Raw genomic sequence first — 16,545 nt, 5'->3', positions numbered from 1 at the left:
TTCTTCTGTTATTCAGCATTTTCACTAATCCGGCACTCCTCAGGTCCCAGTGGTGCCGGATTATAGAATGTTGATCTGTATTTTGCACCTGTAATATAAAGCCTCTTAAGAATTACGTTTGGTTCAATTAAAACATCTTTTTCTAAATTCAGAAGTATAAGGTCCTCCTAAGAAAAAACACCTGCCCAAAAATCAATGAGGTAACAAGGTGCATTTCCTTTATCACATGTATATCCTTGTTAGGTAGAAAGTCCAAATCCATATGTAATATTCCTGGTGTGGTTTCACTAGGACCCTATTGAATAGCAGAAAGAATCCTTTGCCCAAATCCTTTCCCAAGAAATGTTGCTCTTTCTGACTGATTGCTATACCTGGATATTAATTTTAAGTTATTCAAGTACAAGGGTATCCAAGTCCTTCTGAACTCTAACCCACATTGTCACTTGTGTAGGATCACAATTAGCAAATGTGGATATGTTGCGCTTGGTCTCCTGATCCAAGTTATTGATAGATTAAGAACAGCTGAGCCACAGCACAAAGGACTTTAGCACCCCATCAGTGACAGCCTCCCAACCCAAAATTAGGTTGTTTATTCCTATCCTGTTTTCTGTCTTTTATCAATTCATACCAATACATTAGGCTCAGTCCCACATGCTTTAATTTTCTTAATGCTGTCTTGTGTGCCATTGTACTGAAAACCTGAAAGAAAAAATACACCGGATTCCAGTCTTCTTCGTAAAAGCTGTGAATTGCAGTCACCTTCACTGAATGACCTGTGTCCTCTAAGTGTTTTGCACGAACACTTCTGTGGTAAATGATACTTGATAGAACATTGTCTTGCAGCTACTAAATCTGAGATTTTTCAGCTTGTGTGGATAGCCAAAGGTTTTTTCCCAGTGCTGAAATAGCTAAAAGGAGGGGGCATAATTCTAATGTACTTGGAAGTAGGTATAGAGGGGATGTCAGGGGTAGGTTTTTCCACATAGAAAGTGGTGGGTGTGTGGAATGTAGTCCTGGCAACGGTGGTGGAGGTGGATACAATAGGGTCTTTTAAGAGACTCTTAGAGAGGTACATGGAGCTGAGAAGAATAGAGGGCTATGCAGTAGGGTAATTCTAGGCAGTTTCTGGAGTAGGTTACATGGTCGGTACAACATTGTGGGCCAAAGAGCCTGTAATGCGCTGTAGATTTCTATGTTCTAGGTTATAATTCAGATCTTAAGAGATTTTTGAAAATTTCATACTTTCTGTGGCTACCTTCTTCACTGCTTTACTGGTGTAGGTGACCAGAAATGTTCAGCAGTGTGCTGTTTAGCCAAGGTATGTACTGTTTTAAAGGGAGGTGGAATTTCTAAAATGAAACTTGTACCAGCGTCTTCTTCCAGAACAATCATTGATTCCCATTTATCTGAATACTGGCAGAAACAACCTACTCAGTCAGATTTTATTTGGTGCAAACCTCGCTTACTGGAAAATCATTGCATTGTTAAGTTTAAGTGGCAAGAAAAGATAACATATAACAATGAGAGTGACCTTCATACGGCTGGTAAGGTATGGCAGCTGTTTTATTTGGGGAGAATGTTACAGCTTCCCGAAAAAGAGATTAATTCTGTTGCACACTTGGTTAGAAAGTAAATCCATTCTTTGTATGTTGCCTTGTTCGCTATACATCTGTAATGGCTTAATTATTATATCTTTCTTGGATCAGTTTGCTCTAGAATCCTCTGACCTGGAAACAGTTGTAGAAATTGTAATTAGAATATCTCCCATGATAATTGATACTTCATATGGGCATGAAACTGAGTGGAAGTTTAACATAGCTTTGTATAGTAAGTATTATTCAGGCATAAGCATTTTTATTCATCCCTTTATCTGTTAACCAGATATAATCATCATAATTTTGGGTGTTATCGGGGAGATAAATGCCTGTGGTGTTATCGGGGAGATAAATGCCTGTGGTTTATTGTCGTCACCTCATTGCTCTTGAGTGAGGAAAATGCCAGCATGTGGCTCACTATCCTTCTTTCATGAGGTTGGTTTACTCTGGAGCGATATGAACTTAAGAAAGTAAGGGCAGGCGTCTCCACAGCCCTCTGGGGTAGAGATTATGAATGATTCTCCACCCCTCTTCCCCCATAGATTTGAGATTTTCTGTATTTTCCGAAGTTTCAGTATCTAATCTGTCGTACGATCATAAAATCTTGCATATTTCAATAAGATCACCCTTAATTTTTCTCAACCCACTCATTCCAGAAATTTGTCTTGTAAATCTTTTCTGGACTACTCTCAATGTTATTTCTTAAATAAGGGGTACTCCATTTATGACCTTGCCAACTGCTATACATTTATGATAATGCTTCCCTATTTCTGAACTATAACTCTCTTGCTATAAATGCCAGTTTTATTTGTCTTCCTGGTCATTTGCTGCACCCACTTTCTAACTTTGAGCAGGTCATGAACAAGAACACCTGGATCCTTCTGCACTTTGCTCATCTGCAATCTTGCTACATTTAGATAATAATCTACCTTTATATTCTTCATGACATCATAATTTCCAACATTAAACTTCCTTTGCCAAGTTTTTGCCCACGCAGTCAACTTATCTAGACCCTACTGCAGAATCCATATATTCTCACTACAACATGTACTACTCCCACCTATTTTTGTGTCACAGGGCTCTGGCTGAAATAGTATTGCTGTTTTCTCTTTAATGGAATTTTATACCATCTTTTGTCACATTTGCACATGTTCAGTCTTGTGTGAGCAATTTCCCTTGTACTTAAGATGAGCATCTTGCAAGAGTTAAATCAATTCATGGAGGCCAGTTCTAATTGTAGCCCCCCTGGCCACCCTCAGGGTCGCTCGGCTCGCTGTCGTCTAGGGAAACAGCCTCGGCCCCGCCAAACTGGGTAATTAGTTTGTGTGGATGCTGTGTGAGGTACCCCACCCCGCCCAAATAACAGACAATACACCAGATGCAATTAAATGATATACAGTTTATAGATATTACTGGAACTATATAATTAAAAGAGAATAAAATATAAAAGGAAAATAAAAGGTGCCACGCTTATCAAAGTTCAATCTCTTCGTGCACAAAAAAAACCCGTTGGAGCTCAAGGACCTTCTTCTTCACCCTGCAACCCCCTCGGACCACCTCGACCGGCCGCCTGGGACCAACAATGGTGGTCGACCAGACGCTCCACACGAATCCGTCTCCGTCTCCTTGCCGAACGTCCCGCTCGGGGTCTGACCCCGTTAGCGGACTCACAGCACCTCGTCCATCCTCTGTCTCACTCTCCCGCCTTCTCCCCTCAAAACCCCCTCGCAAACAGTATCTTCAAATACACCAAAACCATAACAACTATCCCAATTGGTTAATAACGTATTTCTTATCACCCTCTAAACCACAACAAGCTGCTAGCGCAAACTTTCTCAGCGTTTAAAACAACAAAGCCGCATTCCCCAGATTAACATAACAAAGACGCCATTTTAATTAGCCTCCGCAGTAACATAAAAATCGAAACCCCCTTACATAATTAAAAGTAAATGAAGGCCTAAATCTCCTCATTACTTTGTCTCTTGTATTATCTAATTAAAAATTGCTATAGCATGGAAGGAGTCCATTTAGCCAGTAGTGGCTGCTGCTAACAGAGCAATCCTGTCAGTTAAGCTCCTCTGCTTTTTACTTTTTACTCTCCACTGTTTACCTCTTTAAAGCACATGATGAGTCAGCATCCTCTTTACTCTGCTCCTCTGAAAGCAACGCTCTGTTCAACTCCCAGGATATTGCACATGCTTTTGAATATCTGAAAGAATATTTTCATTGATAGTCATTGGTTACCTCCAGGAGTGGGCATGAGTGCAGAATGGACTTCAGCATTGATCTAATTGTGTGGCAAGTGCTAAGTGGGAGCTCTGCTGGCAGAGCTTTGTGAATGTTCAGCTTTCAGTAAGATCTTATTTCTTTCACTTTTAGGGTGGATTAGATTGTAATGTAGTTGGAATACTGAAAGAATTTATTAAGGTAAATGGTGGGGAAATATTTCCTCTGCTCAGAACAGGAAGGTATAATTTTGAAACTTAAAGCTGGATATCTGGGAATGGAAACAGAAAGTAGTTTTTCCAGATGGGTATAAAATTATGGAACCACTCATGTTTTTCTTCCCTCAAATTCCCCTCAATTTTCCAGCATGAGCAAAAATATTGGGAGTATTGATCAATAGCAGATAAAAGGAGTTGAGGAAAATGAAGTTAGATTTGAAATATGCACTGGTTAGGTTGAAAAGAAGGGCCCTGTGGCTAAATAGTGCATTTCCGTGTTCTTATAGCCTGAGAGCACCATATTTAATCATATTACCTCGTACCTGTTGACTTGTGACAAGATGATTAGTAAGTTTGCTGTAGTGCAAAAACGGCTGCACTGCGTGGTGTCTTTTATCAAACATGATGACTGTGGTGAATATCAGAAACTTGACACAAGCTCTCAACTGCTCTGACCAATAGAAAATATGGTGCACTTGTAACATCAGGGGAACCAATATCCTTGCTGGGAGGTTCGCTCGTGGCTACTCAGGAAGGTTTAAACTAATAACTGGAACGGGAACCAGAACACCGGGTCAGAAAGTGGACGATACAGAGGAAGATAGATCTGAGGGCTATTAAAAACAGGTAGGACCAAAATAATAGATATGATAGCTCGGATAGTTTGAAGTGTGTGTATTTTAATGCCAGGAATATTATGGGTAAAGGTGATGAACTTAGAGCATGGATCTTGTGGCCAATGCAGAGACTTCGTTGACAGAGGAACAGGAATGGGTGCTTGATGTCCCAGGGTTCCAATGTTTTAGAAATGATAGTGAGAGAGGTAAAAGAGATGGGGGAGTTACGCTACTGATCAGGGGCAATATCACAGCTGTGCTTAAAGGGACATAATGGAAGATTCGTCCACTGAGTCTGTATGGGTAGAACTCAAAAATAGGAAGGGCAGATCACTCTAATGGGATTGGACTACAGACCCACAATAACCCCCAGATATTGAGGAACAGATATACAGACAGATTAAGGAAAGGTGTGAAGGCATAGGATTGTTGTGATAGTACACGTTATGGGGAAGATCCTTAACGGTGTTAATGAACAAAGGGATCTTTGGGTCAAGTTTAGAGCTTCCTGAAGGTGGCTACACAGGTTGATAGAGTGGTTGAGAAGCCATATGGCATGTTCCCTTTTATTAGCCGAGGCACTGAGTACAAATATAGTAAGTTATTTTCCAGCTTTATAAAACTCTAGTTAGGTTGCAGCTGGAGTTTTGCATATAGTTCTGCTTGCCACATTATAGGAAGGATGTTGAGAGATTGGAGAGGGTGCAGATGAGTTTTACCAGGATGTTGCCTGGATTAGAGGGCATCTAGTATAACAAGGTTGGACAGACTTGGGGAATTTTTTCCCTTCCGTCTTAATAAGGATAACATTCTTTTTGTTCTCACCTGCCTCCACATTCAACACATCATTCTCCACAAGTTCTGCCATCTTTAACAAGATCCTACCACCAAACACATCTTTACCTCCACCACCCCCCCACACCACCACCACTCTCCCCACCCTCCATGATTCCCTTGTCCATTCCTCCCTCCCCACTAATCTCCTCCTGGCACATACCCCTGCAAGTGACCAAAAAACTACACCTGCCCATCTACTTCCTCTCTTACCTGCATTCAGGGCCCCAAATAGTCCTTCCAAGCGAGGCAACACTTCAGCTGCACAACTGGTGGGATCATCTACTGTATCCGGTGCTCCTGATGCAGTCTCCTCTATATTCCTGAAGCCCGACATAAGTTGACCACTTTGTCGAGCACCTCTGCTCCAGCCACCTAGAATGGAACTTCCCAGTGGCCAACCATTTTAATTCCTATCGCCATTTCCACTCCAACTTGTTGGTCCATGGCCTCCTCTTTTGCTATGATGAGGCCACTTTCAGGGTGGAGGAGGAACTCCTCATATTCTTCCTGGATAGCCTCCAACCTGATGGCATGATCGTGGATATCTCCTTCTGGTAATTTTATTTTCCTCCCCCTTCCTCCTTCTATGCACCACTCTGGCCAACTGGTGTTCCACAGGGGTCTGTGTTGTGGCCAATTCTTTTTACATTATATGTCAATGATTTGGCTGATGGAATAGAAACATAGAAAATAGGTGCAGGAGTAGGTCATTCTGCTCTTCGAGCCTGCACCGCCATTCAGTATGATCATGGCTGATCGTCCAACTCAGAACCTTGTACCTGCCTTCTCTCCATACCCACTGATCCCCTTAGCCACAAGGGTCATATCTAACTCCCTCTTAAATATAGCCAATGAACTGGCCTCAACTGTTTCCTGTGGCAGAGAATTCCACAGATTCACCACTCTCTGCGTGAAGAATTTTTTCCTCATCTCAGTCCTAAAAAGCTTCCCCTTTATCCTGAAGCTGTGACCCCTCGTTCTGGACTTCCCCAACATGGGGAACAATCTTCCTGCATCTAGCCTGTCCAATCCCTTTAGAATTTTATACGTTTCGATAAGATTCCCTCCCTGAATCTTCTAAATTCCAGCGTGTATAAGCCTAGTCGATCCAGTCTTTTGTCATATGAAAGTCCTGCCGTCCCAGGAATCAATCTGGTGAACCTTCTTTGTACTCCCTTTATGGCAAGAATGTTTTTCCTCAGATTAGGGGACCAAAACTGCACACAATACTCCAGGTGTGGTCTCACCAAGGCCTTGTACAACTGCAGTAGTACCTCCCTGCTCCTGTACTCGAATCCTCTTGCTATGAATACCAGCATACCATTCGCCTTTTTCACCGCCTGCTGTACCTGCATGCCCACTTTCAATGACTGGTGTACAATGACACCCAGGTCTCGTTGCACCTCCCCCTTTCCTAATCAGCCACCATTCAGATAATAATCTGTTTTCCTGTTCTTGCCACCAAAGTGGATAACCTTACATTTATCCACATTAAATTGCATCTGCCATGAATTTGCCCACTCACCTAACCTGTCCAAGTCACCCTGCATCCTCTTAGCATCCTCCTCACAGCTAACACTGCCGCCCAGCTTCGTGTCATCCGCAAGCTTGGAGATGCTGCATTTAATTCCCTCATCTAAGTCAATAATATATATTGTAAACAACTGGGGCCCCAGCACTGAGCCTTGTGGTATCCCACTAGTCACTGCCTGCCATTCTGAAAAGGTCCCGGAATTGATGGCTTTGTTGCAAAGTTTGTAGACGATGGGAAGACAGATGGAAGGGCAGGTAGTTTTGAGGAAGTGAAGAGACTACAGAAGATTTTGGCAGATTAGGAGAATGAGCAAAGAAATGGCAGATAGAATACAGTGTTGGGAAGTGTATAATCGTGCACTTTGGTGGAAGAAATGAAATGGTCGACTATTTTCTAATTGGAGAGAAAATACAAAAAACTGAGGCACAAAGGGGCTTGGGAGTCCTTGTGTAGGATCTCTTAAAGGTTAATTTGCAGATTGAATCTGTGATGAGAAAGGCAATTGCAATGTTAGCATTCATTTCAAGAGGGCTAGAATATAAAAGCAAGAATATAATGTTGAGACTTTATAAATCACTAGTGAGGCATCACTTAGGGTATTGTGGGCAGTTTTGGGCCCCATAATCTTAAAAAGCATGTGTTGAAACTGGAGAAGGTTCAGAGGAAGTTCACAAAAATGATTCCAGGATTGAATGGCTTGTCATATGAAGAGTGCTTGATGTCTCTCGGCCTGGATTCATTGGAATTCAGAAGAATGGTGGGTGACCTTATTGAAACCTATTGAATGGTGAAATGCCATGATAGAGTAGATGTGGAGATGATGTTTCCTATTGTGGGAGAGTCTTAAGACCAGAGGACACAACCTCAGAATAGAGGGATGTCCTTTTAGAACGGTGATGAGGAGGAATTTCTTTAGCCAGAGAGTGTTGAAACTGTGGAATTCTTTGCCATGGATAACTGTGTAGGCCAAGTCATTGGGTATATATAAGGTAGAGGTTGATAGATTCTTGGTTGGTCAGGATAGGAAGAGATATGGGGAGAAGGCAGGAGATTGAAGCTGAAAGGAAAATTGGATCAGCCATGATAAAATGACGGAGCAGACTCAATGGGCCAGATAGCCTAATTCTGACCCTATATCTTATGGTCTCTTTCTTCTTCTCCTGATCTGCCTATATCACTTCCCCTGGTTCACCTCCTTCTCTTTCTTCCATGGTCTACTCTCCTCTCCTAGCAGATCCCTTCTTCTCCAGCCCTTTGCCTTTCCTACCCTCCTGGCTTCGCCTATCTTCTTTGAGCTAGTTCTACTTCCCCTCCCCCCACCTTTTTATTCTGGCATCTTCTTCCTTCCTTTCCTGTCCCGAGGAAGGGTTTTGGCCCGAAATGTTGACTGTTTATTCATTTCCAGAGATGTTACCTGACCTGCTGAGTTCTTCCAGCATTTTGTGTCTGTTGCTTCCTTTAATTTTGTTAAACACAAGAGATTTTGCTGAAGCTAGAAGTCTTGCGGAATACACACAGTTCTGGAGAAACTCAGCAGGTCAGCCAGCTTCAATGGAGAGGAATAAGCAGACAACATTTTGGGCCAAGCCCTTCAGCAGGACTGCATAGGAAGGAGGAAGAGGCTCGATAAAAGGTGGTGGGAGGGAGAGGAATATAAGTTAGCAGGTGATAAGGGAAACTAGGTGATAGGTAAGGCAGGCGAGTGGGAATGACATTAGAAGCTACAAGGTGATAGGTGTGAAGAGAGATAAAGGGCTGAAGAAGGGGGAAACTGAGGGGACAGTGGAATATGAGAGAAAGGGAAGGAGGACAGCCATCAAAAGAGGGTGATGGGCAGGTGAGAAGAGAAGGGGTGAGCAGGGAGCTGGAGTGGAAAATGGAATAAGACAGAAGGGGGATGAGTGAGAAATTCACAGGTTAGGGAGTTTGATGTTCATACCATCAGGTTGGAGGCTACCCAGACAGAAATGAGGTGTTGCTCCTCCAACCTGAGTGTGGCCTCGTGGCAGTAGAGGATATTATGGATCCACATGTTGGAATGGGAATGGAAAGTCATATTGAAACGGATGGCCACTGGGAGATCCCACCTTTGTGCTGATGGAGCAAAGGTGATTGACGAAGCAGTCCCTCAGTCTACTTGGTCTCACTGCTGTGGCGAAGGCCACACCGGGAGCATCAGATATGGTAGACAACCCCGACAGACTCATCTGGAAGGACTGTTTGGAGCCGTGAATAGTAGGGAGGGAGATGGTGTAGGGGTAGGTGCAGCACTTGTCCCGCTTGCAGGTATGTGCCTGGTGGGAGATCAGTGGGGAGTAAGAGTGGACAAGTGAGTGACTTAGAGAGCAATCCCTGTGGAAAGCAGAAAGTGAGGGCAGGATAATTTATGCTTTTTGGTAGAATCCCATCATCGATGATGGAAGTTAATGTGCTGGATATGGAGTTGTAAATAAAGTGTTGTAAATAAGAACAAGGAAACCCTATACCTGTTATGGCGGTGGGAGGATTGGATGAGGGTATAAGTGTGGGAAATGGAGGAAATGCAGGTGAGAGCAGCATTTATGGTGGTAGAAGGAAAATCCCATTCTTTGAAGAAGGAGGACATCTCGGATGTTCTAAAATGGAAAGCTTCAACCTGCGATTATCAGTGGAAATGGAGGAATTGAGAAATTGACAGATTGGGAAGAGATATAGTGAAGATAGCTGTGAGAGTCAGTAGGTATACCCAGTCATGATACCTCACCTGCTACCAATTAGCCTGCTTAATGTGGAGTCTTCCAAACCAGTGTTACTTGAATATTCTGTGCACTTTTCAATCTTATTTTAACTCTATCCCAACTTTTGTTGAGTGTGTTGCAGCCATCAAATCCTAAATTTTTGTATATTTACAAAATACAATTAAGTTGGTCAGTAAAACTATTGAAAATCTTTTCTTTGTACTTTTGTCAGTTAAATAAAGGTTCACGTGAATTAACATATCACAGATTTTTGTTTTTATTGCATTTTGAAAGATATCCCAACTTTTCTAGATATGGGGTTTGTACATCATTTATTATTATATTGTAATTTGCCCTTTACTGTGCCTGTTGTCTTGTTCATTAATTATTGTACTGTCTTGCACTGTTTTGTGCACTTTATGTAGTCCCATGTAGGCCTGAAGTCTAATGTAGTCTTGTGTTGTTTCACATCAAAGTTGCTGGTGAACGCAGCAGGCCAGGCAGCATCTCTAGGAAGAGGTACAGTCGACGTTTCAGGCCGAGACCCTTCGTCAGGACTCGGCCTGAAACGTCGACTGTACCGCTTCCTAGAGATGCTGCCTGGCCTGCTGCGTTCACCAGCAACTTTGATGTGTGTTGCTTGAATTTCCAGCATCTACAGAATTCCTGTTGTTTGTGTTGTTTCACGTAGTCTAGTGTAGTTTTGTGTTGTTTCATGTAGCACCGTGGTCCTGGAGGATCATTGTTTCATTTTTACTGTGTACTGTACCAGCAGTTATGGTTGAAATGACAATAAAAGCGACTTGACTTGAAGTGAGGCTGTGTGGGAGGAGCTTAAGCAATGAATTTACCAGGAGCGCTGAATTCAAACGGTGTGTTGGAAAGATGTTATAAATAGGAGGGAAACTATTAACTCCAACGAAGGTTGCTGCTGGGGTATTTCATCGGTTCAGTTACCAGGGCCCCCATAAACCCTTGGGGCTCCCCTTCTCACAGTTTTCAGTCGGTGGCCCCCTTCAAATGTGCCAGGGCCCCCGTTGAGAATGGCTGCTCTACAGTATATTACTACTTAATTTTAAATGTTGACATTTTATAAACTAACTAGCTATTTGATGTATAATAAACATTGTATATCAACTCTGCAGCTTATAGACTCTTAAATTTTGCTGGTGTAATCCTGTTACTTAAGAAGTTTTTACATTGGACCTTATTGTTTTATTTTAGTTACTGTCATAATTCTAATCATGGGTTCTGATCCCACATCCACATGGTCAGTTTCCTTGATAATTACTGGAACAAAGTAATTACTTAGTATTCTGATATTTTGTTCATGCTTTATTTCTGTCAGTGTTCTCACTGATTCTGTCACAGGATTCTATATTTGTATATATGTATTCTTAGGAATGTTACCTCACAAATTTGCACTCTGCTGCAGTATTTACATAATTTTGGCAAGGTATAATGCTTCCTTAAAACCAATGAATGTATTGTGAAATTTTCATTTAGGATAGCAGTTCTTAACTGATGTATTTTCTCCCACAGGGAAAACATAAGAAGGATGGGCGTGGACAAGTCGAGAGCACCTCGCCACTGGTGGAAGACATGTTCTCGTGGGCAGGCCCAAAAACTATTAATCTGCGACGAAATTCACAGGGTTTTGGCTTTACGTTGAGGCACTTCATTGTCTACCCACCTGAGTCAGCTGTACACACCAATATGAAGGTCAGAAAATTAAAATGGCAGTCAGTTTTCCTGAGCAGTCTCAAAACCTCATAATTTAAAAAAATATTTTGAGGGAATTCCTTTTGTATTTAATACTGTTTAATTAAAATATATTAATATTATGCTTATATACAACTTTTCCAAGTAGAGTATTATATTAAATTATTAAATTTTGAGTAAGTTATTGGAGCTATTCAAATACAAAATTTGTTTTGTTTTCTCACTGTCACTCTGAGAAATAAGAATGTAGCAATTATGATATATTTGTGCAACATTGGTACAACTCCACCTAGTTTATGTAGAAGCAAGATTTCTACTGAAAAACCCTTTGTACTCTAGTTGATTCAATTTTCTCTTATTTTTGTAGGAAATAAATAATGCTTTCATCCATGGCAATTTAATGCATTATTCAATTGTGACCATGGTTTGCAATTACAATTTAAAAATCTTTAACTGAAAATGTAATTTGAAGTATTAAATTGAGTCAGTTCATTAATCTCCCCATTTGCATGCCTGGGTGGGAAATTCTGTAAAGTTGGTTTAAGTTTTATCAGAACTTAAGCTTTGAAGCAGCTTTCCACAAGAAAATCATTATCCCTTTAAAAACCTGTGCAGAGAAATACAACAGATTGGGTCGATAGGCTTGGCATCAAATATCACTACTACTGAACCAATTGAATATAGAATTTCTGTGTGTTTCTGTGTATTGTCTGATAGTTGAAGAATTCTATGTCCTAAGTTCATCTTTACATTGCTTTATTTCCTCTCGTAACAGGCTTAAGAAGGTTGCTAATTAGTTTTTGATTGGCCTGTTATTAAGGGCTTGGCTCTTGAGTTATTGCCAGACCAGCATAAGCAATCAGAAATCTGAAATTTGATGAAGAAATGGCGGAATGCAGTGCACCTTATTGGCTGACTGCTGAGCCTTTTGCACTATCCATTTTGTTTTCTTTTAAGAGTAGATTTACTCTATATACATCATATCTTTAAAAAAAGTCACTACTTCTAAGTATTACTTTTTGGAATTTGAACATTGTGGAAGTAACTTTATTTATTTTGCCAGGATGAAGAGAATGGAAATAAGGGAGGTGAGTGTGACTTTTCTTGTACACTTTTTTAAAGGAGCAGTGATAGTATTAGATATTACTTCAGATATTGCATGCACATTCTATAACCTGGGCCGTGAAATGAAAGTTTTCATAGCAGCTTGCTAACCCTAAATGTAACCAGTGTGCATTAATTGTAAGTTTACATACAACATCTGAGAAATTTACTTGTACTAGATTTGAGGATACTTTGGATTTTCACAATCAGATTTTTCGCAATAGTATTTTGAGGTGTAACATTGTTGAAAAGGTTGGTAATTATTGCCCATCCCAAACACCCCTGGACCAGATGGTGGTCCACCACCTTTTTGAATTACGTCAATCCTTCTGTGAAGGTACTCCCACAATGCTCATAAGATAGTGGTTTCTATGATTTAGACCCAATGAAGATGAAGGACTGGGGATATATTTCAAAGTTAGAGTTGTGGGTGATTTGGATGGAAACCTACAGATGGTGCTGTTCCCTTACTCCTATTGTTTGCATAAACTTCACTTGGAGAAAATGTCTTATTTCAAATAGATTCATACAGTGCACCTTATGAAGGTCTGAAGGTAGTTAAGTCACCTGGACCAGATGCTGTACACCCCAGGGTTCTGAAAGAGGTAGTTGAAATGCTCGTGGTGGCACTAGTAATGATCTTTCAAGAATCATTAGATTCTGGAATGGTACCGGAAGACTGGAAAATGGCAAATGTCATTCAACTCTTCAAAAAGGGAGCGAGGCAGAAGAAAGGAAACTATAGGCCCATTAGTCTGACCTCAGTGGTTGGGAAGATGTTGGAGTCAGTTATTAAGGATGAGGTCTCAGTGTACTTGGAGGCACATGATAAAATAGGCCACAGTCAGCATGGTTTGCTCAAGAGAAAATCTTGAAGAAATATCAAGCAGCATAGATAAAAGGGAAATCAGTTGCTGTTGTAAACTTAGATTTTCAGAAGGCCTTTGACAAGGTGCCACACCTGAGGCTGTGTAACAAGCTACAAGCTTATGGTATTACAGGAAAGATTCTAGCATGGATGAAACAGCAGCTGATTGGCAGGAGGCAAAGAGTGGGAATAAAGGGAGCTTTTTCTGGTTGGCTGGCAGTGACTAGTGGTGGTCCACAGTGGTCTGCGTTGGAACTGATTTTTTTTACACTATGGCAATGATTTGACTGAATGAATTGATGGATTTATTGCAAAGTCTTCAGACGATCAGAAGACAGGTGGAGGGGCAGGTAGTTTTGAGGAAGTAGAGAGGCTACAGAAGGACTTGGACAGATTAGGAGAATGGGCAAAGAAATGATGGATGGAGTACAGTGTCAGGAAGTATATGGTCATGCACCTTGGCAGAAGAAATAAAAAGGTTGGTTATTTTCTAAATGGAGAAAACATACAAATGGCGCAAACGAACATGGGAGTCCTTGTGCAGGATTCCCTAAGGGTTAATTTGCAGTTTGAGTTTGTGGTGAGGAAGGCAAATGCAATGTTAGCATTCATTTCAAGAGGACTCGTATATAATAGCGAGGATATTAATGTTGAGACTTTATAAAGCACTGGTGAGTCATCACTTAGAGTATTGTGAGCAGTTTTGGGCCCCTTTATCTTAGAAAGCATGTGCTGAAACTGGAGAGGGTTCAAAGAAGGTCACAAAAATGATTCCAGGATTGAATGGCTTGTCTTATGAATAGGGTTTGATGGCTGTCGGCCTGGATTCATTGGAATTCAGAAGAATGATGGGTGACCTCATTGAAACCTATTGAATGGTGAAAGGCCTTGATAGAGTAGTTGTAGAGAGGATGTTTTCTATGGTGGGGGAGTCTGAGACCAGAGGACACCAGCCTCAGAATAGAGGGGCATCCTTTTAGAATGGAGATGAGCAGGAATTTCTTTAGTCAGAGCGTGTTGAATCTGTGGAATTCTTTGCCACGGGCAGCTGCTCCTATATCTTATGGCCTTATTAAATTTGGTTATGTTTTAATACTGTTCTATAAACCATTTAATTGTATTAGAACGTATTTTAATGCTCTAATCGGGAAACTCTCTCATCTAACAGTCCTGCCAAAGTGCTTCCAGCATGTCAACTTCACAGTCAGGCCTGGTTTATACCATTGTTAGTGGAGCCTACAAGGCTATCCGTCACCCTCATCTTGGATAGTCAAGCCACATAACCATTTTGCTAATCCCTGCATAAAGACCACTGATTTTAAAAAGTCAAACTAGTTTACATGGAGATGAGGACCTGGCCAGTAGGTGCCACCTCAGTATTGCAGGAATGCTTTGAAAGCACGGTCTGAAGCATATTCAGGGAGGCAACTACCTACGATTATCCCATCAAAATGTGATTGGTTGTTGAATCCCATTAAAGATGATGGAAGTTGCGGAGAATGATGTGTTCAATGTGGAGGCTCATGCGGATGGTAGGTGAGGACAAGAGGGACTATTATCCCTGTTAAGATGGAGAAAAGATGGGGTGAGAGGGATGTCCAGTGATGGATATCTGTGAGGGCAGCATCAGTGGTCAAAGAAGGGAAACTCCATTCTTTGAAGAAAAAAGACATCTTTGATGTTCTGGAAAGGAAAGCCTAATCTTGGGAAGAGATATGGTGGAGGTGAAGGAACTGAGAAAAGCACAGACAGGTAGGCATTTTTATAGGAGAAGGTGGGAGGAGGTATAGTAGAGATAGCTGTGGGAGGTCCTTCTTCAAGAATGGGGATTTCCTTCCTCCATCATTGATGCTGCACTCACTCAAGTTTTCTCTATTTCCTGGACATCCACGCTTACTCCATCTTCCGGCCACCTTAACAGTGATAGAGTTCCTTTTTCACTGTTCTGCATACATATTTATGACAATAAATGTACTTTGAACCTTGAACTTGTCCTTACATGCCATCCTATGAGCCTCCACCTCCAACATATCATTTCCACGACTTCTACTATCTCTAAAGGAATCCTAAGCTAAACGTATATTTCCCTGGTGCTCCCGATTTAGCCTCCTCTACATTGGTAAGACCTATCATAAATTGGGGGACAGCTTTATCAAGTACCTCCGCTCCACTCGCCAAAAGCGGAACCTCAGGGTGGCCAAACAATTTAATTACGATTTCCATTCCCATTCTGACATGTGGTTCCATGGTCTCCTCTTGTGCCACGATGAGGCCACCCTGAGGGTGGAGGAGCAACACCTTATACTCTATCTGGGTAGCCAACAACAGATGGCATGAATATTGTTACGTAACCGGCAACAATGAATATCAATCGAGACAGGTTATATAAAAACAACCAAACATTTATTAAACACGGATAAACGATAAGGGAAAAAAAACAAACGCAAACTTTAACCAGAAGTTAACCGTTATGCAGCCGTTCACCAAATCGTCACTTGGCACTGGTTCTTAAAGTGTTAAATGCGAAAACAGTTCTTAAAGCGATAAATTTGTAAGTCCAACAGATTTATACATTCAATTGGGAGAGACTTCTCTGGAGAAGGATTTCTTCATAGATGCGACTTTCCTGCTGGTTCTGTCCACAGAATTCACGATGCCGAAAATAATCAGTTTAAAACAACTGACCTTAAATTCTTTTAGAGAGAGAGCAAACCTTTGCATGAACTCCTTTCTCTTTTGGCAAGAGTTATCCTTGGTGCAGGTCACTACTCCTCCAACGAAGACTCAATAAGGTCGATCCTTTATTAAACTGCCAAACGATGCTGACTCCTCTCGATCTTTCGAGTCCTGTACTTCGATAGTCTTCACTCTCCCTTCTACTGTTGGAATTGAGTAAATTAACACATCTAGCTAACCATTTCCCGTCCAATAATATGATACCTTGCAACAGAACACAACACTCCATTTTAAAAATGAAACTGTGTCACAAAAACAAACACGCAACAGAAACGGAGACACAGCACGTTCTACCTGGAAATCTACAAACTAAAAACTAACTGCGTCATCGGGGTCGACCCTTATGTAGCCATGGTGCACATGTTATCACG

The 16,545-nt window shown here is 41.4% G+C and overlaps 1 protein-coding gene across 5 annotated transcripts in view; it reads left to right on the top strand.

The window, feature by feature from the left end:
• The window catches only part of LOC140195486 (rho GTPase-activating protein 21-like), a 348,737-nt gene that overhangs the window by 187,117 nt on the left and 145,075 nt on the right, over nt 1–16,545 (top strand). For all 5 annotated transcript variants that reach the window (XM_072253856.1, XM_072253852.1, XM_072253850.1 and 2 more), the window contains 2 exons: nt 11,287–11,466; nt 12,530–12,554. In XM_072253856.1, the coding sequence (XP_072109957.1) occupies nt 11,347–11,466; nt 12,530–12,554 (145 nt within the window). In that variant the 5' untranslated portion in view covers nt 11,287–11,346. The remainder of the gene's footprint in view (nt 1–11,286; nt 11,467–12,529; nt 12,555–16,545) is intronic.

The sequence above is a fragment of the Mobula birostris genome, chromosome 3, assembly GCF_030028105.1.
Source record: "Mobula birostris isolate sMobBir1 chromosome 3, sMobBir1.hap1, whole genome shotgun sequence".
Classification (NCBI taxonomy): domain Eukaryota; kingdom Metazoa; phylum Chordata; class Chondrichthyes; order Myliobatiformes; family Myliobatidae; genus Mobula; species Mobula birostris.
The sequence above is the reverse complement of the archived record's forward strand: the minus strand, read 5'-3'. Positions and strand labels throughout refer to the sequence as shown.